Source organism: Schistocerca americana, chromosome 2 (assembly GCF_021461395.2).
Source record: "Schistocerca americana isolate TAMUIC-IGC-003095 chromosome 2, iqSchAmer2.1, whole genome shotgun sequence".
Taxonomy (NCBI): domain Eukaryota; kingdom Metazoa; phylum Arthropoda; class Insecta; order Orthoptera; family Acrididae; genus Schistocerca; species Schistocerca americana.
This window is the reverse complement of record NC_060120.1, coordinates 608,761,960-608,788,840: the sequence shown is the minus strand read 5'-3', so window position 1 is coordinate 608,788,840 and position 26,881 is coordinate 608,761,960. Positions and strand designations below refer to the sequence as shown.

The following is a 26,881-nucleotide window of genomic DNA, read 5'->3' as shown; positions in this document are numbered from 1 at the left end:
TGACTATAAAATCATTTACAAGAGTGGCAAAAGAAATCAACAACTGGTGCGCTCTCACAACTGAGAGATGCCAGGAAGGCTGGAACATGACTGGAAGGCAATAGCAGCCTAAGCAGAAGAGGAAGCTGTACTGCAGGCCAGGGATCCCAGGTGGGCAGAGAGAATGGGGCTAAATAGAAGAGACAGCTGAATTGGGAATGTGAGAAGAAATAAGAAAACGAAAAACCTGCAATATTAAAAAAGTTTCATGATTCTCCCACTGGAGGGCACCAGGGCACAGGAAGATCTATGAGCGATCAAAAAAGTACTGAGTATGAAATAATATGAAGAAAGATCTACAATACAATATCTGGAAATGTGAGAGCTCTCAAAAGAATAAACTCACTAGGGAACATATAAATGTGCCAAGAAAATGATGAAGACCCACAAATGCATTTTCAAAAGTTGTGATATTGACCTGGAAGATCCATTAAACCAAATGGACAGACGAAACAAGTATATTCTCACCTTTCAGGATATACTGACACGCCAGCTGAGACTTTTCAATGGCAAGATGCAGACATGGTAGCGCAAGGAAAATTGTTTCCATTGGAATTCATGTTGTAATTACTGTAAAAAGACCGGACATCAGACTGAGAAGAGCAAAATGAACCACAATTGATAAAAAAGTCAGACAATCAAGCATACTGCAGTGGTCAACAATAAAAAGTCTGGTATTGTTCATACCAAACATGTGCAAAGTCATGACGTTTGATGGGTGAAACGTCATGTGAATGCCATGTTTTCCATCAATAACAAGTCATTATCTGTAATTCTTCAAGTTAACAAAGTGCCAGTCAATTTGCAAATTCACACAGAGTCATAAATTTCCATCATCAATCTACAGGAGCCTCAAACATTTGAATTGCCAAAGTTAAGGGACAATTTTCAGCAAATGTTACTACATTCATCATTGTAAATTCAAATAAATTACCTCAATTACTAGAACTGGATGTCTTTATGCTTTATTAGTCACCAACATTCATGAAGGAGCAAATAAAAATCAAACTGATGTTCCAAATGGAAAGTTCATCTGTAGCAAAAAATTGAAGATCTTTTTTCTGAAGCAACAAGTAGCATTTAAGATTACAAGGCGTACATTACACTAAAGCTAAAAGCAGTGCCAAAATTTTGAAAGCATGCAACATTCCTTTTGTGTTAAAAGAGAATGTAAAGCAGGAACTAAACTGCCTTTGAAAGAATGAGGGTATAGAAGGCAAAGCCAGTTGCCAATGGGTGAAGCTAATTGTAGTTGTACAGAAAGCGAACAGCTCAAGCTTGCATCTGCAGAGATTTCAAAGTGACAATTCATGCTCAGTCTATTTATGACTCCTAATGCCAAGCCAGAAGAACTGTGTCAAAATTATCTGGTGATGTGTACCTTGCAAAACTGGAAGTATATTTGCAAATTCCCTTGGATGAAGTCAAACATAGCTTTATTGTGACAAACACTCCATTTGGTTCTACCAACAAAACCAGTTACCCTTTGGAATAGTCAGCACACTCAGTTTGTTCCAATGATACAAGAGACTGGGGCACAGTGAGTAGTGAGACGCAGTGAGCAATGGATTATAAAAAATATATGACAAAATGCCATCATAGTTTTCCACGTGTAGCATACAGTCTCTAAGCATTTAGAAGACTGTGAAAACTAGAAGGCTGAATGATGCTGAAAAATTGAAACTATGACTCTCCTGTTTTACTATCTTTCTCTCCTAATTGTGTCGTGCCTGTATAGGGACTTGTATTACTTCATTTAGTAGAAACCACACATTAAAAAGATAAGCAGTTGTCACAGGTTTTGTTTCTTTATAGCATATGAAATACAGAATTATAAACTCTATTTGTTACTGAATAAATGTGTTTAACTGTGTTGATGGGATATGGGGAAGTGTGAGCAATTTTTTCTGGACACAATGAGCATACACTGATCAGCCATAACATTATAACCACCAACCCATTATCAGTATAAACCCATCAAGGTGATAGCAGTGTCACCAGTGAGGAATGACTGCTAGTCAGACACATGCACAGTGTGTGCAGTATAAGTCAGCATGCTGTCTATGTGTAGAACAGGGAAGGCATGCAATCTAACTCAGTCTGACTGAGGGCAGAATTGCAATGATCCAGAGGCTCAGCAGAACATTTCAGAAACTGCAAGGGTATTTGAGGAGTGTTGTGGTGAATGTCTGCAACATTTGGTGAAACCACGTCCAGATGTTGTGAGATTGGACGGCCACTCATCCTTACAGATGTTGAACACAGTAGGCTGGGTAGATTGATAAAGCAGGACAGACAGTAAACTGTGGTGGAACTAACATCAGACTTTAATGCTGGGTAGAGTATAAGTGTGTCTGAGCACACAGTGCACCGGACTTCTGCAGCTGATGACCCATGAGTGTGCCAATGATAACACCATGTCACTGGGAACTACATCTGAAATGGGCACGTGATCATGGGCACTGGATGTACGCACAGTGGTAAAGTGCTGCATGGTCTTATGAATCCTGACATCTTCATTATCATGCTCGTAGAAAGGCACGAATCTGTTGTCTTCTACAGGAATAGCTCCTTGACACCTGTACTGTGGGACAGAGACAAGCTGGCACCAGCCTCATTATGCTCTGGGGAACATTTACGTGGGCATCCCTGGGTCAAGTGGAGCTCATGTACACTCCATTATGATGATCATGTTTCCTGATACTAGTGGCACTTTTCAACATGATAATGCACCATCTCACAAGGCCAGGAGTATGATCAAGTGGTTCAAGGAAGGCAGTGTAGAGTTCCAATTGATATTCTGGCCTCCCTACTCATCAGATCTGAAGCTGATCAAACGCGTATGGGATGTCACTGAACATGGCATCAGAGTTCATTGCCTCCGCCCCCAGAATTTATGGGAATTAGATCACTTGTGTGAGCAGATGTTGTGCCAGCTCCCTCCAGCGACCTTCCAAGGCCTCACTTTTTCCATCCCATGATGCATTGCTGCTGTTATCCCTGCCAAAGGTGGACATACTGGCTATTAGGTATGTGATCATAATGTTCTGGCTGATCAGTGCATACACAGAAAATAAAAATAGTCTGCTGTAGAGAGATAAAACTACTTTTGGTCTAGCATCTGCTGAAGAAATGAAGAAAGCTGTGATTAATGTGATTCAAAATGGCTTGAAAGTTCTGGTGAAAAATATTCCTCAACAGGTAAGACACCTCAGCATGGAGCAAAAAGAGGAAGCACAAGAAAACTTACTGATACCCAAGAGAAGCAAGAGCTTTTAGAATGTGAAAATGGCAAGGAAAGAAAATGGCCAAACTCATAAAATCAAACAACCATTAAGCCCATTTCTAAAAATGTCTGAAGGCAACTTCAACCACACGAAACCTATAAAGGCTCTGCTATCCTTCAGATGGGTGACAGTAACGATAATTCAGGTCTTCTTGATGAAGAAGAATTTAACATGGGAGGCAAGCTCAAAGAGAAACTTAGTAGGACATATCAGTCAACTAATAAAAATGAAAGCACTGAAATTGTGACTTATCTGCACAAGTCATGTAAGTTTGACAGACACTGTTCATATGCTGCAGATGAAGAACTACAGAGCTTCACAGATGTCATTTGTGAACTACCAAAATAAGTTGTAGAAATGTTTTATTTCCTATTGACATGGATACTTATAATCTCCTTTGATTTTGTTATGCATAATATCATTGTATCAGACAATTTTTACTATGAAAAATAAATATTTCCAACCTGTCTGTGGATTTTTTTTTTCTTTTTTTTACAGTTGCTCACACTCTTCCATGCCAGTGCTAATGGTTCCCTCTAGTGGGAATTGAGTGGGCACTTTGCTGTCAATTATTCTATTTATAAGGTTTTCATAAGAACAAAATGTATAAAAAATCAATATAAATGCTAGATGGTACACGCAAAATCAAACAATGGAAAATCCATGATGGAAAGTAACAATATTAAGAAAAGGATAGTTGCTACTCACCGTATAGCAGAGATGCTGAGTCGCATATAGGCATAGCAAAAAGACTGCCAGAAAGGAGTTTTTGGCCAACAAGGCCTTCATCAGAAATAGACAGCATATACACATGCAACTAATACAAACACAACTCACACGCACATGACCATAGTTTCTGGCTGCTGAGGCCTCAGCAGCCTCTGGCCTCAGCAGCCAGAGACGGTGGTCACATGTGTGTGAGATGTGTTTGCATACGTTCGTACGCATGTGTGTGTGTGTGTGTGTGTGTGTGTGTGTGTGTGTGTGTGTGTGTGGTGTTTATTTCTGACGAAGGCCTTGTTGGCCAAAAGCTCACTTTCTGAGAGTGTTTTTGTTGTGCCTATCTGTGACTTAACATCTCCGCTATAAGGTGGTATAAGCTTTCTACATGACATGAAGTAATGCATAAATGTTATCAAATTTCATCACAAAATATTCTAGAACAAAAAATGTGACCACTGTGCCCCAGTCTCCCCTACTTAGAAGATTTAATTCGAAAATCTCTGAACACTGTGAACTACCTTAAGTCTTGTGACTTACTCTGAAGATGGCTGGACGATACGCAGCCGAAATATTAGTGGAAGAAATTTTATTTGTGCAGCTGCATGCCCAAAATTTAATGGACTATCCATTACCCTGCGAAAAGTTGAAAATACATGTCTTAATTATTGTCTGAGGCAAAAGTCGAGGAGGACTCTTACAGAATTTGGAATCCATTTTCAGAAATCTCCAAGCTGTAAATTTGAAATGCAACATGAAGAACTGCATCTTCTTTCAGTACAGAGTGCAATACTTGGAACAATCTGCACACGCCTTCAAGCAGATGCCGCAACATATTGACACCACTAAAAAACTTCTTATTGCTAAGGACATCTAGTAATTAATTGCCGAATTAGAACAAATTCACTGCTCAAATAGCTACCTTCAGTGAATCACAGCACTAGTTGTTGCATAAAGGCATCAAGTGGAACTGGAACAGTGAATGCCAACAAACATTTAAAATTAAAACAACATTTACTTGCAGACAAAAGTCTTAATAACATATGATCCAAATAAAATGTTCAGAATTGCTGCAGATATTTCAGACTACGGCACAGGTGCCAATCTGTTGCACCAGCATCATGGTTTTGGACGAGCAATATTGTTAGCTTCAAAGACTCTGACTTTTTCCTTTTTTTATTTCTTCCCCCTTTCTCCTCCCTTGTGTTTGAAGACTTGCAGACACATTATGTAAAATGCATCGAAGTAGGAAGGAGTGCCTTGAAAAAGATCATGTAAACACTGAAATGGAGTAATAAACATCTATGAAAAAAGAAATCGGTCTCTGTCTTTGTTGATCAGGCTTCACACATTTCTTGTCATCTGGGCAAGACTCAGCATCAAGGGTGGATTGTTGTTTGTTGTTGTTGTGGTCTTCAGTCCTGAGACTGGTTTGATGCAGCTCTCCATGCTACCCTATCCTGTGCAAGCTTCATCATCTCCCAGTACTTACTGCAACCCACATCCTTCTGAATCTGCTTAGTGTATTCATCTCTTGGTCTCCCTCTACGATTGTTACACTCCATGCTGCCCTCCAATGCTACATTTGTGATCCCTTGATGCCTCAGAACATGTCCTACTAACCGGTCCATTCTTTTTGTCAAGTTGTGCCACATACTCCTCTTCTCCCCAATTCTATTCAATACTTCATCATTAGTTAAAGCTTCTATTCTCTTCTTGTCCAAACTATTTATTGTCCATGTTTCACTTCCATACATGGCTACACTACATACAAATACTTTCAGAAACGACTTCCAGACACTTAAATCTATACTCAATGTTAACAAATTTCTCTTCTTCAGAAACGCTTTCCTTGCCATTGCCAGTCTACATTTTATATCCTCTCTACTTCAACCATCTTCAGTTATTTTGCTCCCCAAATAGCAAAACTCCTTTACTACTTTAAGTGTCTCATTTCCTAATCTAATTCCCTCAGCATCACCCGACTTAATTCGACTACATTCCATTATCCTCGTTTTGCTTTTGTTGATGTTCATCGTGTATCCTCCTTTCAAGACACTGTCCATTCCGTTCAACTGCTCTTCCAAGTCCTTTGCTGTCTCTGATAGAATTACAATGTCACTGGCAAACCTCAAAGTTTTTATTTCTTCTCCATGGATTTTAATACCTACTCCGAAATTTTCTTTTATTTCCTTTACTGCTTGCTCAAGGGTGGGTACAAACTTAAAATTTGGTCCTTCTATCAATCACCACACTCACCTCCAGAGGTAAATCAAGGCTTTATAGAAAACCTCTGCTCACTAATATATACAAACCTCCAATCAAACTCTCATCACTGAAAGAGTCTTTAATAACTCTGTTGGGAGAAGAAGAGGCACAACAAAAGACATCCAGCAAAATACAACTAAATACTTCCTCTGAAAACTACTCAGAATAGATAACATAGAAGCCCACTCATCACAGAAATACATAACATCCAATGGCAGCAAACAAGCTTTACCTTTTTGATGCTGTCCACACTTAAACTGGCAACAGTGACCATGAGGCAGTTGCAGCAACAATGATTACCACCAAAATACGAAGGACAATTAAATGAAAAAAAAATTACACATTTGATAAAGTAGAAAAAAAAGCTGTAATATTGTATCTCAAGGAAGAACTATAAAACTTTAGCACTGGGCACAAGCATTCAGGGTAACTGTGGCTCAAGTCCCTCCACGGTATGCAGTCTCTGTAAAGAAACTTGTCAAGAAACAGGTTAAGTAGCGGGGGTCACATAGAAGAAATAGGAATCGAAATTTTGAGGGCAAAGAAAAACCAGAAATGCTGAACTCAGTTTTCAAATGTTCCTTTACAAAGGAAGCTCCAGGTGTACAGATCTAGTTTAATTCTTGCACCACTGCAACAATGAGTGATATACATATTAGTGTCAACTGAAATCTCTAAAACTGAAAAGGATTATAGACCCTAAGAAATCCCTCTCAGATTTCATATGAAATTATCACAATATTCTGGTCATATCTGCCAGTGGTAGCGGTCAGGTGTGCATGAGGTGTGATTGCTAGTGTGAACACGTGCATATTTTCTTTGCTGAAAAAGGTTTTGACTGAAAGCTATAATGTGTTACAGTCTCTTCGTTGTACTTGCCTGCAACCCAATGGTTCATCTTTACAGTGAGTAGCAATCAATCCATTTCCTAATATTGTTAAATTAACACCTAAGTTAGACCCTCTCTTAACCATAAAATACTGTGAATTACAAAAAAGTACAGTTCATCTCTGTCTACAAGAAGTGTAATGAGTGATCCACATCACTACTATCCTACATCATAAAAACTCCTCTGTTGTAAAATACACACATAAAAAAAAGTTTTGCATTGCCTCGGTTCCGAGAGTTCCAAAACCTGTACACAAAATTGGGTTAGAGATCAACATAAACATCATTTATTACTCATGAAAACCACACATTGCATGTTGTACCACACAGCAGCACCTTCAGAGGTGATGGTCCAGTTTGCTGTACACACTGATACCTCTAATACTCAGTAGCACGTCCTCTTGCATTGATGCATGCCTGTATTCGTTGTGGCATGCTATCCGCAAATTTATCAAGGCGCTATTGGTCCAGATTGTCCCACTTCTCACTGGTAATTCAGTGTAGATCCCTCAAAGTGGTTGGTGGGTCACGTCATCCATAAACAGCCCTTTCCAATCCATCCCAGGCATGTTCAATAGGGTTCATGTCTGAAGAACATGCTGGCCACTCTAGTCAAGTGATGTCGTTATCCTGAAGGAAGTCATTCACAAGATGTACATGATGGGGGTGCGAATTGTTATCCATGAAGATGAATTCCTAACCAATATGCTGCCGATATGGTTGCGGTATCAGTTGCAGGATGGCATTCACGTATCATACAGCCATTACGGTGTCTTCCATGACCACAACGGCGTACGTTGGCCCCACATAATACCACCCCAAAACAGCAGGGAACATCCACCTTGCTGCACTCACTGGACACTGTGTCTAAGGCACTCAGCTTGACCAAGTTGCCTCCAAACAAGTCTCCAATGATTGTCTGGTTGAAGGCATATGTGACACTCATCAGTGAAGCGAACATAATTCCAATCCTGAGTGATCCATTTGGGAGCCCATCTATACAGCACTGCATGGTGTCATGGTTGCAAAGATGGGTCTCGCCATGGACGTCGGGAGTGCAGTTGTACATCATGCAGCCTATTGCACACAGTTTGAGTCATAATACAACGTCCCATGGCTGCACAAAAAGCATTATTCAACATGGTGACATTGCTGTCATGGTTTCTCTGAGCCATATGCATAGGTAGTGGTTATCCACTGCAGTAGTAGCCCTTGGGCAGCCTGAGCAAGGCATGTCATAGACAGTTTCTGTTTCTCTGTATCTCCTCCAAGTCCAAACAACATCCCTTTGGTTCACTCAGAGATGCCTGGACACTTCCTTTGTTGAGAGCCCTTCCTGGAACAAAATAACAATGCAGACACGACAGAACTGTGGTATTGACCATCTAGGCATGGTTGAACTACAGACAACACGAGCCGTGTACCTCCTTCCTGGTGGAATGACGGGAACTGATCGGCTGTCATACCCCCTACGTCTAATAGGTGCTGCTCATGTATGGTTGTTTACATCTTTGGCCAGGTTTAGTGACATCTCTGAACAGTCAATGATATTCACAGTCAATGTCTTTCTTCAGGAATTCTGGGAACTGGGGTGATGCAAAACTTTTTTTTGATGTGTGTATTAGACATATTCTGAGCTCAAACTTAATGACTTCATCTATGTTAAACGGCATGGAGTCCTAAATTATCAGGCCTGTGATACTTGCCTCTAAATGCCTGAATATGGAACAATCTACTTGTTGCCATGTACAGTGCAGAAGAAAACTAACTGTAAATACACTACTGGCCATTAAAATTGCTACAGCAAGAAGGAATGCAGATGATAAATGGGTATTCATTGGACAAATCTCATATTGTTCGTTAAGAGTTGGGTGCAACTGTTCATGGCAGACGTCCCATGATGTCCGTTGAAGTTCTTTATTGATCCATTCACTCAGTTTTTTTTATTACAGTGGGCAGCTAACCCTCTAACCGAACACGCTGAGCTACCATGCCGGCTACTACAACTGACATGTGATTACATTTTCACGCAATTTGGGTGAATAGATCCTGAGAAATCAGTACCCAGAACAACCACCTCTGGCCGTAATAACGGCCTTGATACACCTGAGCATTGAGTCAAACAGAGCTTCGATGGTGTGTACAGGTACAGCTGCCCATGCAGCTTCACATGATACCACAGTTCATCAAGAGTAGTGATTGGCATATTGTGATGAGCCAGTTGCTCGGCCACCATTGACCAGACGTTTTCAATTGGTGAGAGATCTGGAGGATGTGCTGGCCAGGGCAGCAGTCAAACATTTTCTGTATCCAGAAAGGCCTGCAACATGCGGTCGTGCATTATCCTGCTGAAATGTAGGGTTTCGCAGGGATCGAATGAAGGATAGAGCCACTGGTCGTAACACATCTGAAATGTAATGTCCACTGTTCAAAGTGCCGTCAATGCAAACAAGAGGTGACCGAGACGTGTAACCAATGGTACCCCATACCATCATGCCGGGTGATACGCCAGTATGGTGATGACGAATACACGCTTCCACTGTGCGTTCACCGCAACGTCACCAAACACGGATGCGACCATTGTGATGCTGTAAACAGAACCTGGATTCATCCAAAGAAATGACGTTTTGCCATTCGTGCACCCGGATTCGTCGTCGAGTACACCATCGCAGACGCTCCTGTCTGCGATGCAGCGTCAAGGGTAACCGCAGCCATGGTCTCTGAGCTGACAGTCCATGCTGCTGCAAACATTGTCGAACTGTTCATGCAGATGGTTGTTGTCTTGCAAGTGTCCCCATCTGTTGACTCAGGGATCGAGACGTGGCTGCATGATCCGTTACAGCCATGCGGATAAGATGCCTGTCGTCTCGACTGCTAGTGATATGAGGCCGTTGGGATCCAGCACGGCATTTCATATTACCCTCCTGAACCCACCAATCCCATATTCTGCTAACAGTCATTGGATCTGGACCAACGCGAGCAGCAATGTCGCGATACAATAAACCGCAATCGCGATAGCTTACAATCCAAACTTTATCAAAGTCGGAAACGTGATGGTACGCATTTCTCCTCGTCTTCTCCTCTGGTGTCCTCTATTCAGGAGTCTGTTTCCGCCATTGCCCGTTCTGGACGTTCGGTGGTCTTGGTTTGGACGCCAGGTCATGTTGGCATCCCGGGGAACGAACGTGTTGACAGGCTGGCCAAAGGGGCGCTCGACGCCCCAGCTTTGGAGATCGGCCTCACGACTCCCGATCAGCAGCTGGTGTTGCGCCGTAAGGTACTTGGGATGTGGTCTGCTGAGTGGCGAGGCTTGACAATGCCTAATAAACTGCGGGCTGTCAAGGAGACGACCGATGTGTGGCGCTCCTCCCTGCGGTCTTCTCGCAGGGACTCTGTTATCCTGTGTCGGCTCCGCATCGGCCATACATACCTGACGCACGGCCATCTTTTGCGTCAGGAGGATCCCCCCCTGTGTCGGTGTGGGTCCCGGCTGACGGTCGCCCACATTTTATTGGAGTGTCCCCGACTGCGCACCCTTCGGCAGTCTTTTAATTTCCCGGGCACCTTGCCTTTGATTTTATGCGACGATGCCTCCATGGCTGACAATGTTTTACATTTTATCCGTGCTAGTCCTTTTTATGGATCCATTTAGGGGGGTCCTGCACTTTTCCGTTTCTGTGTCTTGTCCTCGCGTCTCTCCATATTTGTTGCTTTTTTGGTGTCTCATCGGATGGTTGACTCTTTCCCTTTTTTGTTGTCGTGGTCAGTCACCCAGTCTCCGCCCATCTTCTTTTCTTCTATTTCTTTCTGTCTGGTGTTCGTCTGTACTCTTCTTTTCTGTAGTGTTCGTTGCCTAATTTGTGTTCTTTAGCACCTGGGGGGCGGGGGCAGTCTCCTTCCCCTTGGGGTGTTATCTGCTCTGCGACTTTGTCTCGCCTGTTTTTGGAATGGGGGACTGATGACCTTAGCTGTTTAGTCCCCCTTAAACATCCCAACAACCACCACCATCCTTACACAAGGCCTCACAACAACGTTTCACCAGGCAATGCCTCTCAACTGCTGTTTGTGTATGAGAAATCGGTTGAAAACTTTCCTCATGACAACAAATTGTAGGTGTCGCCACCGGCGCCACACTTGTGTGAATGCTCTGAAAAGCTAATCATTTGCATATCACACCATCTTCCTCCTGTGGGTTAAATTACGCATCTGTAGCATGTCATCTTCATGGTGTAGCAATTTTAATTGCCAGTAGTGTATGCTTGCACATGACTCCTTTATTGATTTTATACTTTACATTGTAAGAAATGTCACTGTGAACTACACATACCACCATTTATATGGGAAAATATCAGAAGAGTAAATCCATATGTGACAAAAGCTAGCCGAACACAAAACTAGGTTTGGAAGACAGGTGTCCCAAAGACCATTGGTAAGCATTCAAACCATTATTCACTTGTCCCTAATGTCTCAAGCCCACTGACTTAGAAACATACAAATGGTATTCATAATTATCATGCCTTTCACGGGCAAGGATGGGTCTTGAGTCGTGCTTGGGTAGCTCAGATGGTAGAGCACTTGCCCACAAAAAGCAAAGGTCCCGAGTTCGAGTCTCGGTCCAGCACACAGTTTTAATCTGCCAGGAAGTTTCACATAAACGCACACTCTGCTGCAGAGCGAAAATCTCATTCTGGAAACATCTCCCAGGCTGTGTTTAAGCCATGTCACTGAAATATCCTTTCTTCCAGTAGCGTTAGTTCCGCAACATTCGCAGAAGAGCTTCTGTGAAGTTTGGAAGGTAGGAGACAAGGTACTGGCAGAATTGAAGCTGTGAGGATAGGTCGTGAGTTGTGCTTGGGTAGCTCAGATGGTACAGCACTTGCCCGCGAAAGGGAAAGGTCCCAAGTTCGAGTCTCCATCTGGCACACGGTTTTAATCTACCAGGAAGTTTCAACAGTTAACTTTCTGTAACAACAGAAATTTGTTTGCAATACATTACTATCTGTCAAGTAACTTCACAATGTACAGTGTTATACATGTCATTTAACTAACAACAATATCATGAAAAGGATAGATGGCTACTCATTTAAAAGATGTCATGTTAAGTTGCAGACTGGCATGATGGAAAGATTGTATACAAAAGTGTTTGGCTGAAGCCATTCTGACCCGCGTGACCAGAGACAGCAGTCATGTGTATGTGTGTGTGTGTGTGTGTGTGTGTGTGTGTGTGTGTGTGTGAAGTAGTAGCCCTTGGGCGGCCTGAGCAAGGCATGTCACAGACAGTTCCTGTTTCTCTGTATTTGTGTGTGTGTGTGTGTGTGTGTGTGTGTGTGTGTGTGTGTGTGTGTGTGTGTGTGACGTGTGCTTGCTTGTGTAAACGTGTGTTTCTTTTCAGAAGAAGGCTTTGGTCAAAAGTCCTTGTGTACAGTCTTTTCATCATGCCTGTTTGCAACTAAACATATCATCTTTATGATGAGTAGCAATATATCCTTTTTATAATATTGTTGATATTCCAACCTGGCCTTTCCACTGTTTCATTTAATTACCAAGAATTTTCAGTCCCTAAATATAAATACCAAATTAATTTGTTGAATTTGCTAATTAGTTATATTTCCAATGTCTTTTGAATTGCATGGATTTCCCAGTCCTGTAATTATGTTAGACAGTGGCTGCTGAAGAACTTTTCACTTCAGTATATAACTTCATTCTGAACCCCAGACAATGAGGCAAAGTGTACATGAAAATTATTTTTGTGAGATGAAACTTGCAGTTCTGCAGCAACAAGCACCACTGAGGAGTAAATGTACTGCGAACTGCGTACAGGAATCCCAAAATCCTTAATGAGGCTGCACCAAGATGCAAAATAAGCCTTTAGACAATTAGATACATTCCTAATTGAAAAAAACACTGAATTAAGTTTCTTAATTTATCTAGGAGGTCCAGGGGTGGCACCTTTTTTAGGTTAGAATCGAGTTTCTATTTTGAAAGAAGTCACTAGAACAGAAGAGCACCACAAGAATGTACAGAAAAGTAAGGTTAATTTATTCCACCAAAATATTAGAGGATTGACTTATAAGGTAGAAGAGCTTCTTGCCTGCTTGCAAAATTTAGAGGAAAAGATAGACATTCTGTGCCTGTCTGAGCACCACATAACCACAGGGTTAGATTAGTTACATATACAAGATTACTATCAAACAGCTTCCTCATGCAGAACTAATAAGAGAAAAGGAGGAGATGTTGCATATATTAAGACAGAACACAAGTTCAAAAGCACTGAAGCAAGTAGATTTTGTAGTGATCAGCACATAGAAGTGTGTCGTAGTGAATAAATGCTGAAAAACTGTTCACTTTAATTGTAATAGTATATAGATCCCCACTGGGAAATTTTGAATTATTTATGAGGAGCCTGGATCCCTTCCTGTGCTCTCTGTCAGACATCAGCAAGCAGTTAATAGTCTGTGGTAACTTCAATGCAGATTTTCTAAAGGATTCTAACAGGAAAAATGATCTGGAAATCTTATTTGGATTCTACAATTTGCTCTCAGTAGTTAACTTTCCAACAAGGGTTTATAAAGAAAGTAGGTACCTAATTGATAATGTTTTCTTTGGTGAGGCACAAAGCAAGAAAATAACTGTCTACCCAGTAACAAATGCTCTCTCTGATAATGATGCACCGTCAGTCAGGATAAATGACAATAGTGCCTTACAGTGTGGATACACTTCAGTGGAAGTCAGTCAGAATCATTAAAGACTACAGGGAAAATGTTTTTATGAATAGTTTACAAGAAACAAACTGGGATGAAATTTATAAAGAACCAAATGCCAATATAAAATTTAATTTATTCCACAATAAATTCGTATCAGTATTTGAAAATAGCTTTCTGCACAAGCTAATCAGAAGGGACATTAAACAGCCATGCAAAAACCATGGATCACTAAGGGGATTAAAGTATCTTGTGAAAGGAAAAGGGAAATTTATCTTTTGGCAAGAACACGCAGAGACCCTGCAGTAGTTGTGCACTACAAAAACTACTCAAAATTACCAAGAAGGGTTATTAAAAAATCAAGAAACATGCACATAATGTCAGAAATCAGTAAATTTGACAACAGAATTAAGGCAATATGGGATAAAGTGAAGCAAGAGACAGGACAACCAAGCACAGAAGAGGATAACAATACTGTTGAATTGAATGGAAGGATTATAAATTATGAGTCACAGGTAGCAAATGTATTTTATAATCATTTCTTAAACATAGTAGAAAGCACAGGGACCATCAGTTCAAGAGAAAGATCACAGCAATATGTTGAAGAAGTAGCTCTCATAAAATTACATCATATGAATGTACCACTAACTTCTACTTCTGAAATTAAGAGAGTCATACATTCTCTCAAGAATAAAAGCTCTTCTGCTTTTAATGGAGTTTCCAATAGAGTACTAAATATTTGTTCCCACAGAATAAGTAAAGTGTTGTCCAAAATATGTAATACATCACTAACTCAGGGCACTTTTCCAGAGAGACTAAAATATGCCGTTGTTAAACCCCTCTTTAAGAAAGGTGATAAGAGACACATCAGTAACTACCGACCTATTTCACTGCTGACAACATTTGCCAAACGTTTGAGAAGGTGATGTATTCAAGTATAGTACCTCACCTTGGCAACAATAATATTCTCAGCAAATCACAGTTTGGGTTTCAGATGGGTTGCTCTACTGAGAATGCCATTTACAGGTTCACACACCAGATATTACAATCATTAAATGACAAAATAGCACCGGTAGGTATTTTCTGTGACTTACCCGAGGCATTTGATTGTGTGAATCATAGTATACTCGTAGATAAATTGAAGTTTTATGGGATTGATGGTATAGCCAGCTAATGGATCATGTCACATCCAACCAAAAGATGCAGACAGTTGTACTTAGTAGTAATTCAACCAACAGAATCCAGGGATATATTTCTGACTGGGGAGAAATCACACATGGGGTTCCCCAATGCTCAATCTTAGGTCCACTAGTGTTTCTCACATATTTAAATCATCTACCATCTAATGTACAACAAGCAGAATTAGTTCTTCCTGCAGATGATACCAGTATTGTAATCACTCCCAGTATACATACAGTAATGGAAGGAATGGTGAATAGTTTTATGTGAATGGTCTCACCCTGAATTTCACAAAGACACATCATATTCAGTTCTGCACCTCTAAGGGTACAGCACCAGCGATAAGTGTGAGAATTGAAAAAGCACATTTTGGAACTCCTAAAACGAATTAGTTAGCCACATTTGCACTTAGAATCATAACAAATTTTGAGGAAAGAGTAATCAGTAAGTTGGCATATTTTGTTTATTTTCATTCAGTAATGTCATATGGAACAATGTTCTGGGCTAACTCATCTTTAAGAAAGAAGGTCTTCATTGCTCAAAAACATGCTGTAAGAATAAAACGTGGTTGTCAATCACAATCATCTTCTAGACATCTGTTTAAGGAGTTGGGCATTCTGACTACTGCTTAACAGTATATTTATTCCCTCATAAAGTTTGTTGTAAATAATCCACTACAGCTCAAAAGGGACAATGAACTACATAATTACAATACAAGAAGGACAAATGACATTCATTACGCAACATTGAAGTTGTCTTTAACACAGAAAGGGGTGAACAATGCTGCAACAAAGAATTTTGACCACTTACCCAGTGATATAAAATGTCTAACAGACAGCAAGGTAAAATTTGAAAATAAATTGAAGTAGTTTCTCCTTCACAACTCCTCCTATTCCATAGAAGAATTTCTATATTTGGAAAGTGTAAAAGGTGGTGGGTAGAAATGCTAACTCAATCCGTATATCTTGTTTGCATTTTGGGAGAAAACATATATGGTGATGTTTAGAGTACAAACAGATGTACAAATTAATTTGCAATATGAATGTAAAATGACTCATTCAACATCATGAAGATTTATCATGCAAAATGATCCTGGAACATGAAAGTAACTTTTTTTTAAGACAGTATAGTTGTATGATGGAGATAAACAGCGATTAATTTACTTATAATCAATTATTCAAAATGACAGTCACAATCTGGTTTCAACCCGCAATGGGGTCATCTTCAGGGCAATTTACACCATTTGGTCACTTGCTGGAGTCATCACCCTGCCTGTGCATGGTCGGTAACTATACATTGGCAGGGTGACGACTCCAATGAGCGACCAAATGGTGTAAATTACCCTAAAGATGACCCCATCATGGGTTGAAACCGGTTGGTGGCAAAATAAATAATGCGATTGTGACTGTCCTTTTGAATAACTGATGAAAGTAACTAACTAACTCCATTTTAATTACTATCCAGCTGGACCCACAGGAATTTTACATATTACATTTCATTTACTGTACGGTTGTGAATAAAGGACATAGACACTATTCTTACATTTCAACTGTGGTTGCACTGCTCTGACAGCAAGGGGGAAAAAAAAAGGCAAATTTTTAAAGTGCTATCAAATCAAGTCACTTACAAGAAATTTGAATTTGGGACTTTGATAAAAAATAATTTAGTGGTTTGGCATCGTGTGATGAAAATTTGTAAGGCTGTAAGACTCTAATGTAACTTTTTTCTAAAAGTCCTTTGGAATGGTACTTCCACCTCACAAAATGTTGAACATAAGACACATTAAATCAATAAAAATCATGATGGCAGCAATATATATTTTGATAAGAAATGAAAACCATTGTTTTACAGTTAACCAGAATTTTTCAACCATCTACAAAGGATAAAATCAAATTATTAAAGAATCTGTAATAACACCAAGATACGACTGAGGTAACAGATGAGAGGGTGGAGTAGTAGGGGTGTACATACACTATGATTTATCACCTACTGTGCTACACACATCCAACAATAATGAAGATAAACAAGTGGAATATACATTCATAGGGATCAAAACCCTTAACAGAAAATGCCTGACAGTGTCCTCTACAAACTTCTTAAAGTAGCAGGTACGTCTGCTTCGAAACTGCTGTTTCGTGTCTCGAATTCATATATGAGTACATAATTATACATGGTATAACTAACATATATTTTCTAGACAATAGTCCTCCCATGTAAAATTTAAGTGGATGCTTATTTTTAAAACATGTTGCTACTTCAGGTTGCTCCTACCCATCAAGCAAACAGTAGTCACATTCTCGTAGATACATTGCAATGAAATCTCCAAAGACTAAATTCATGCCTCTCAAGGCTCTGCACCTGGCATGTCTGCTCATGACACAATTTTCATGATGTACTTGCTAGAATGTCTCTGAAAGGAACCACAACTGACTGCATATTGAGACTTTAAATGCATTAATTTATGTGAACTTGCAACTGAGGTGCAAGAAATAGTTTTGGGAACGTCATCTATTCCCTTCTCAAACTTAAATGAAAAACTTCATGGATTTACTAATAAATTTACTCAATTATGTGACAAATATGTCCCCCAATGACTAGAAAGGTAAGAAGGAAACCTGCACCTTGGTTCACAGAAGAATTAAAACAGCTCACGAAGCTCAGAGATCACATATACAAACTGTGCCCTATGCCTGAAAATGCAGTCAAGCTGTGAGAAATTCTAGACTCAGGCTTGCCCACACATTAACTGGCAACAGAAATAGACCATCCATCCTACAGAACAACCTGAGTGGTCTTCGTATAGGCAAAGTAAAAGCTGCAGCCAAAAACTGAACCGGTACTTCACAGTAACTACATCCACAAATGAAGTGGGGACTCATTGATTATTTCATTGGCGTAAATAGCTGTAGCCATTAAAAATTCTATCTAAAGCATATTACTTGAAATGCTATCAAAAAATCCATCATGCTATACACATCGGCATCTATTGGACACGGTAACACCACAGTCCAAATGATGATGCTTATTACTGACCCACTACTGCCCACTATAACAGATATTTTCAACCACTCCTTAACCACAAGTGTTTTCCCTGAGGCTGGAAACAGGGGCTAGTTGAGCTACTACCTAAAAAGTATGTTGCCACACCACCCTCAGATTAGCAACCTATTTGCATTCTTCCTGCACTGTCCAAGGCATTAAAACACATGGTCCATGACCAGTTAACAAACTACATAACTACAAACAACCTACTAGGTGAATACCACTCACGTTTCTATCAACATCGCAGCACATCAACCTTAATAAGGGTAACAATGACCTCAAGCTTGCTGTGGATACACAAGAGACAATTATCATTCACTTCTTAGACTTCAGCAAAGTCTCTGACACTGTCAACTTTGACATTTTACTTGCTGAGCTTTGCAGCCTAAATTTCTCTCAAAGTGCAGTGCAATGGTTTCGCTCATACCTGATGTCTCACCAGCACTGCGTCATGTCCGGCAGCATGAAGCCACAATGTAGGCAGGTAGTAAGAGGTGTCCTCTAGGGTTTGGTTAGGTCCTACTCTATTTTCATTGTATGTCAACAATGTGTGATACGAATTGTCTACTGCAAATATCACATGTACCTTGAAGACCTCCAGTTGTATGTAAGAACAAAACCAATAAACCTGAAGACAGCTATCAAAATTCTCAGTACCGAACTGTGTGCATTATCAACATGGATGCAGGATACTGGTTGATTAGTGCAGGCTAATTAGCCCAAAGTATCAGGACTCCCTACCATATTTAACCCTAAATGGGACAAATATCAGCTTCTCTTCCTTACCAGAGAGTCCAGAAGTAATAACAGATGAAAATCTAAACTGAACTGAGCATATAACTGCAATGTGCAAGAAGGCAGCAGTACCCTGTGAAAATATAAAAACCTCTTCCCACATGACCTGAAAAAGAAACTTTTACAAACACTTCCAATTATTGATTACAGTAATGTTATCCCGCGCAGTCTTTCTCAGGAAAGGTCACAGCACCTCAAAATGGTTATGTATACCTGTGTTCATTACATCTCTGATGTTTGACTCTTAGATCATATTTCACCACCACATGCACAGCCATTCTGGCTGTGTGCAGAAAATTGCAAAGATTTCCATACACTCTGCCTTCTCCACTCGCTAATCAACATACACTGTCCCCCATAGCTCTCCACAATGTTACCACTCATATGAACAACATGGCAGAAACGTTCTTTCCCATCAAAGCAAAATTCTTTCTGCCTCACTTTATTATTCAGCAACTTTCTCAAAGTCCTTCTCAGTAGCACGAACCTGATTGTATGATGACCTCCTACATTATATTAGAGAACTGAATAACATCTTAAATTTCAGAAGATAGTTAATGACATATCTACTACAGCAACATAATGAGTACCACGCACTCATTACCCTTGCCCATCCTCCTTTCCAACCAGATCGTCCTCATTTCCCAGTTATCTTAGCTGGTGGAATCTCCTTAAATTTCCTTTCCCCGGAACTCGCTATATTAGAAAATATCTATTTTGCACACCCATAAATTCTTTTTATATCTGACATTATTATTATTATTATTATTATTAGTAGTAGTAGTAGTAGTAGTAGTAGTAGTAGTAGTAGCAGTAGCAGTAATAGCAGTGCTGCCAGTGTTAACTTATTAGCTCGTAGTCAGTATTATTGTCTCACTTTGTCACTATAGACACATAAACCATTTTAATACTATTTTTCATATTACAATTCTTATTTCTTAGGTAACTATGATACAATGAAGATACTGTATGTGTGAAATCCTGGTCCAGTGTAAGAGAGGGCCTGATGGCACTAATGAGATAAGGTTAAATGAATAAAATGTTCTCAGTTTTCAAGCCGCGTCAATTCGAATAAAATCCTCGAGCTTTCGACGACCATCTCCGCCATCGTCGTCAGGAGTTCACTGACTGCAGGGGCAGCTATGGTTTCTCACTTATATAGGCACGATGACATCATCAGCAGCGAATCAGATAGACCCAATGTGGCACGTGGGCATAAGTTGACCTGGGCAGCTAGCGGAGCTATTGCCCATGGCAGCACTGGTGACATCTGGTTTATCAGATGAATGTGATGATGATGATGTTTGGTTTGTGGGGCGCTCAACTGCGTGGTTATCAGCGCCCGTACAATTATCCAATCTTTGCTCAGTCCAATTTCACCACTTTCCTGGATGATGATGAAATGATGAGGACAACACAAACACCCAGTCATCTCGAGGCAGGTGAAAATCCCTGACCCCGCCGGGAATCGAACCCGGGACCCCGTGCTCGGGAAGCGAGAACGCTACCGCGAGACCACGAGCGGCGGACTTATCAGATGAAGTGGTGAAGAAATTAACGCCTCATGCCACCAGACCTCCCAGGCTTATGGATTACCAAAGATACACATGGAAAGTGTTCCTTAGAGGCCCATAGTTAGTGCAATCCGTTCGCCCACCTACACATTTGCTAAACATCTGGCAGGATTATTAGCACCAAAATTGGGAAATTGTGAACACCATGTTGTCAACTCGCATAAATTTGTTGAGGCACTCAAGAGAATGAAGACAGTCCCAAATGACCTAATGGTTAGCCTGGACGTTGTGCCACTTTTTGAAAGGGTGCCAATACAAGATACGCTGGATCTTTTGGCCCAACATTTTCCATCTGGAATCATTAAGTTGTTCCATCACATCCTAACGACAATGTACTTTTTGTACTGTGATTAATATTATGAGATGGACGGCACAGCCATGGGATCACCACTGTCTCCAGCAGTCATGAGATGACGGACGGCACAGCCATGGGATCACCACTGTCTCCAGCAGTCGTAAATTTCTTCATGGAGCACTTTGAGGAGCAGGCTTTTCAAACTGCGACATTATGGCCAACTTGCATTCTACAATACGTTGATTACATGCTTTCTATGATACGTTGATGACACATTCCTGATATGGCCTCATGGTGAAGATATACTACAGCAGTTCGTAGATCACATGAATGGTGTCCACCCCCATATTAAATTTACTGTAGAGATGGAGGAGCATGACAAGCTACCATTCTTGGATGTTTTGGTTGAGCAGAAGGCAGGAGGCTAGCTTGGTCATTCAGTGTACTGGAAACCAAAACACACTGATCGATACTTGAACACCAGTAGTTTCCTCCACTCTGTACACAGGAAAGCGGTTCATAGAGCCAAGACTATCTCTGATGATGACCACCTACAGTCTGAACTGCAGAACTTAATATGTGTTGTCGGGGAAAATTGATTCAGCAAAAGAGACATCGCAAACGCTTTCAAGGGCTGCCGACAAAAGACACCTCATGAATCAGTGGAAGAGGCCAAACGGACTGCATTCCTGCCATACTGCGGAGCAACTAGCAGCAAGTCAGGACATCTGTTGCCGAAACATGGGCTAAGACCAGTGTTCCAGCCGGCCCCCAAGATACGAGACATGTTGCGCCCTGTTAAAGACGACATTGCTCATCGAGAGTCCAGCATGTATGGTGCACCCTGGGAACATGGCAGCATGTATATCAGACAAATAATTTGCACAGTTGCAGAGTGTTGTACTGAGCACAAGCGCCATATAAAACAAAGGGAGCTTGAAAAGTCAGCCATAGCAGAGCATTGCCTAGAAAACAGACATAAAATACAGTTCGAAGATACAAAAGTGTTGGCTCATGCATCAACGTATTGGGACTCTGTTATAAAGGAAGTGGCCGAGATTCATTTAAACAACAACAATTTCAACAGAGACCAGGGGTACACACTGTTGGACATTGAAAGAAAGCAAAGGCAGATGCGCGACGCGGGAGCAGCAGTTTCAAAAGTGGTGCCTGCCCCTGGTGCCACCTGACGTCACCAATGCTGCCATGGGCAATAGCTCCCCTAGCTGCCCTGGTCAACTTAAGCGCAGGCGCCACACTGGGACTATCTGATTGGCTGCTGATGATGTCATCATGCCTATATAAGCAAGAAACCATAGCAGCCCCAGCAGTCAGTGAACTCCTGACGACAATGGTGGAGATGGTCATTGAAAGATCGAGGATTTTATTCAAACTGATGCGGCTTGAAAACCGAGAACATTTTATTCACGTATGCCGTCGCAAAAGACTCTGAGGACACAGAGATCTGGTTAAGTAAGTAAGTAAATTAAATAAAAACCAGAGCAAATCTTAATGCTAGTCAGAGCTTCTGATCATTAGACAAGTCTACATGCCACCCATCATTCACCTACAAGTGACGGGCCACACATGCACAATTGTCATTTTTGTGTGTGTGTGTGTGTGTGTGTGTGTGTGTGTGTGTCTTTAAAGGAATCATTTTCAAACAGTTATGTCCAATTCCTGTAGTTATTCAGTGCTGACCAGCTTGATCATTTCATTGCTACTTCTGCAATTAAGTTAGACTCATCTGCTCTATAGTATTGGCATTTTTAATGTCACACCACATGATACAAGTAATCTGTGAACCAAAATCGCTAATTTACAACAAGGAAAAAGTATAGCAGTACTGTTTAAGGTCACAGGAACAACCAAACAGAGACAGCGATAGGTTCCACTATATTAGAGATAAAAAAATACATCCTACTTTCAGAGAGAAAACTTAATAAATTTTTTACACAGCAAATGGAATATAAATGATATGTAAAACAAAAATGATATTAATGTCACAAAAAAATCATTATTAATCAAGTTATGACATTTTCATAAGTGATATGTTTTAATAGACAACTGCCAAATCTTCATTTCTATCCATTACACATACAAGAACCACATGGAAGTCACAAGCACTGAATAAGGCAACTGAAACATACAAAATACAGATCATACATACCCCCAATTTCTGAGTCACAGGAACACTAAGTGATTCACGTAAGTCAACTACAGTTTCCGTTGAGCCTGTAAGATTGATAGCCTGATTAATATGAACAGAAAACTTAACAAGCACAAAATATGAGAATCAAGAAGACTATGCTTTCTCTAATAATCTAAAAAAGGCATCAAGTGATAAATTTATACAAATGTGAATGGTAGTAATAATTAAGACTAAATTTGTATGCATTGTACTTAAAAGCTAAATGTAAGAAGAAATACCTGGGGTTGGGAAGGAGTAGGGAGGGGGGTTGGCTGTAAGAGTTAAGTAATGTCCATTACAGTCTTTGTGTTTGTTGTTAGCAATTCATACAGTTCATCATTATTATCTGCAGTTTTGTATTTCACAGCTTCTAAAATTAGAATGTGATTCAAAATGTCAGAGAACTCAACACAATTGCTGAGTGAGACTACTGTGACATCTTTGACTCTGTTCACTTTTGTTCAGTTCTCTTTGATCTTCCATGTAGTCAGTAGGTCTTGAATTGTTTACAATTGTATGTTTCTTGCACAAATGGGAAATAAATTGCTTTTATTCACTGTATCAGTACACAAGTTTTTATTGTGGTTATTGATCCCACAAGAACATCCATTGTTACGTACTTCTAGTAGATGCAGATGCTGCTGCACTAATTGCTGTTCCAAAGGATACACAGTACTGCAATGATATTAATGAAAGAGGTACATTTTGATGATTTTCTGTAACTACAGTGACTTAGCTGCAATGAGGTTTTAACAACCTACACTAGGTTTGGTTAACCATGCACTTCAGTGTCTTTCTTATGCAGCTTGTGAGACTAATGCTACAATTACTACTAGGGTTAGTCCAATCCTTCCCTGGTTTTAAAATACAGGGTGAAATGGGTTCTTTCCATGAGGCAGGATATATTCCTGTCACCCAAATTTCATTAAAAATCTGAAAGAGGACCTTCTTTGACTGCAAGGTTTACTGTTCCAGCATGTGTTTGTTATCAGGTCATGACTAGACACACTATTATGAGCTACTGACAATGCTGGATCCAGCTCCCACAGAGAGAAACACTGTTAGTATTCCTCCATGTTGATGGAACAGAGATCAAGACCAACCCTCTCCTGTGCTACATGATTATGAAAGAAAGCTGAATCATGGCAAGAATTGGCCATAAGGTCCTACAGGATTCAGCCATTGTCTGAGCAATGTCTCTCTGCTATCGGCAGTCATGAGTTCTGCCAGGGAATTCTTCCTATTGGTATCCCACACTTTGCTTGCATGAGTGGACCTATTGATGGAGTTCAGGAACCAGTGGTGCCGACTTAGGCGGGGGAGGGGGGGGCAGGGGGGCAAGGTACTTTGTGCCCCCCCCAATAGTTAAAAGTGGGGGCCTCGCTCACCCCCCCCCCCACCACCACCACCACCACCACCACCACCACCACCACCACCACCACCACCGCACCATTCAAACATGCATTTCTCACTGCTCTCTCCCCCTTCCTCATCCTTTACTGTGAAATTTGTTAAAACTTGCACATACATTTTTGCATAATAGTATGTAATGATTATGAAGGAAAAAATTACCGATTTTACGAGCTATTATGTATTCCTTTCTGCTACTCCTCCAACCTCTGCATATGATGAACTGTCGTGACAGGGTTTGTCCCCTGCATCTGTACTATTCCCACACTTTTACTGTACGGAGGTATGGGGGAAACGAAAGCTCACCATGAGCTCGCAGTGCTTTGGCTGCTAGGACGAGGTCCACTTCCTCCCACAGCAGCCTGCTGGCAGCTTGTAAAAGAAACTAATGAGCAATAGTGACACCGAATTTGATGGCGATAGCTAGAAGGACTAGGTAACATTAAAGACTCTTCATTCATTTTTGTAAATTCTATTGACAATCACTAGGTACAACACCACACAAATCAGGACAAGCTCCAGGGATTTTGCCGCCCTGTGCAAACATGTCAAGCGCTCCCCCCCCCCCCACCCCCTACTTTTCCAACATAGTCATCCTTTCCCACAATATATTTCATACATGACGCCTTATTTTCACATATCACACTCATTCGTCTCTTTGTTGTGAATATGTCTTTAAGATCAAAGCAGCAGTCAGTGATACGTTCACAGTGCAATACATTTTAAGCCATTTTTGTTGGAGGAAACGTTTCTTTCATAAATCGGAGCACATTGTTTCTGTACCATAGATAATTTTCAATAAGACCCTTGATTTTATAAATAATTTGTATTTCCAATTTATTCCCACATTCCTTCATTTAACAAGATGGATTTGCCGCCCCCAGAAATCTGCCGCCCTGGGCAACGGCACGGTTGTTGATGCTTCGCTAGAGATAGAAGAATATTTTTTAAGGCTATACTCAATACAAAGTACCACAGCTAAGGCTCTGTTTGATATTATTATCGATATTTTAAGATGATTTGATTTGCCTATATCTAATTGTACGGGCCAATGCTTTGATGGTTCAGCTAACATGGCTGGATTACATAATGGTGTCCAGGCAAAGTTTATGGAAATGGAGAAGAGAGTTATGTTTGTGCACTGCCTTGCACACTGTTTAAATCTTCCAGAATGTCGAAATGCACTGAATGTTACGAAGGACTTAATACATTTTGTGAGAGATTCACCTAAAAGATTAGATCTTTTTGCTCACCTGAAGGCAGATGCCTCTACAAATTTGAAACCACCCTGTCCTACAAGGTGGGCCGTAAGATACTTGGCAATGTCTTCAGTTTTGTCCAACTATACAGAACTTCAGGAATTTTTTCTAAATGTTTCAAGAAATGACAATTCAGACACTGGGGCCACAGCAAATGGCTTTTTGATTAATATGCAGACATATGATTTCTTTTTCATGTTATCACTTTTGGTAAAACTGTTTGGTCACTTTGATACCGTAAACATAGCACTACAGAGGAAATCCCTACACTTAGAGGAGGCCAATAAGACGATTTCCACACTTGTAACTTCTATTGAATTTATGAGAAACAATTTTGAATCATTCTGGGGTAAAGTAACTTCAAAATATCAAGATATGGATGTTGATTCTCCAAAATTACCCCGTAGAAGAAAAGTCCCTAAGAAATATGATGACTCCATCAATTCATCTGTAGAAACATTCACTGGAGTATGTGACAAACATAGAATATTGTAATAAAATATGTTTAAAATACTAAAATAGAATATTGTATTATCAAACAATGGATACATCCATCAGCTTCTTGGAATCACGGTTCAAAACTCAATCATTCATGTTTGTAAATCAAACTGAACAATTTCTTCTTGGTGATAACAAACATTCATTCAATATTTTATCTTTCTACGAATCAGATATAGACAAAGAATGCTTGCTTCTTCACCGAAGCCTGTTTCATGAGATTATCCATAGTAGTGATTCTGTGAATATTAGTTCGTTGGATGACATAGTGAAATACCTAAAACAGGAAAAGCACCTGTTTGACCTACTGCCTGAACTAGTGAAATTCATACGTGTAGTGCTGACAATTCCAGTAACGTCTTGCACCGCTGAGTGATCGTTTTCTTGTCTGCGGAGGGTGAAAACATGTCTTTGTTCTATAATGAGGCAGGATCATCTTAATGCCATCGCAATTCTCAATGCCCATAGAGATGAATCGATGAAACTCGACCTTGATGCCATATGTGATGAGTTCATATGCAGGAATGATCTGAGGACGAGTACATTTGCCATCAAAAATTAAGGTATGTTTCTTCAACTTTATTTATGTATTTGTTTTGTACCACTACTGACCTATACTCTGACTGAAATGACATTGTGATTGACGTTTCAGCGAGTCGTGGGGTAGGGGCTAGTCGCCAGCCAATCGTAGTTTGCATGATTTTCAGCTGTTTGCACTTTTCATTATCTTCACAA

At 40.4% G+C, this 26,881-nt stretch overlaps 1 protein-coding gene across 2 annotated transcripts in view; it reads right to left on the bottom strand.

Moving 5' to 3' along the window:
* LOC124594977 (peroxisome biogenesis factor 1) overlaps window positions 1-26,881 on the bottom strand; it is a 383,457-nt gene that overhangs the window by 104,246 nt on the left and 252,330 nt on the right. For both annotated transcript variants that reach the window (XM_047133503.1, XM_047133504.1), the window contains one exon: window positions 22,959-23,023. In XM_047133503.1, the coding sequence (XP_046989459.1) occupies window positions 22,959-23,023 (65 nt within the window). The remainder of the gene's footprint in view (window positions 1-22,958; window positions 23,024-26,881) is intronic.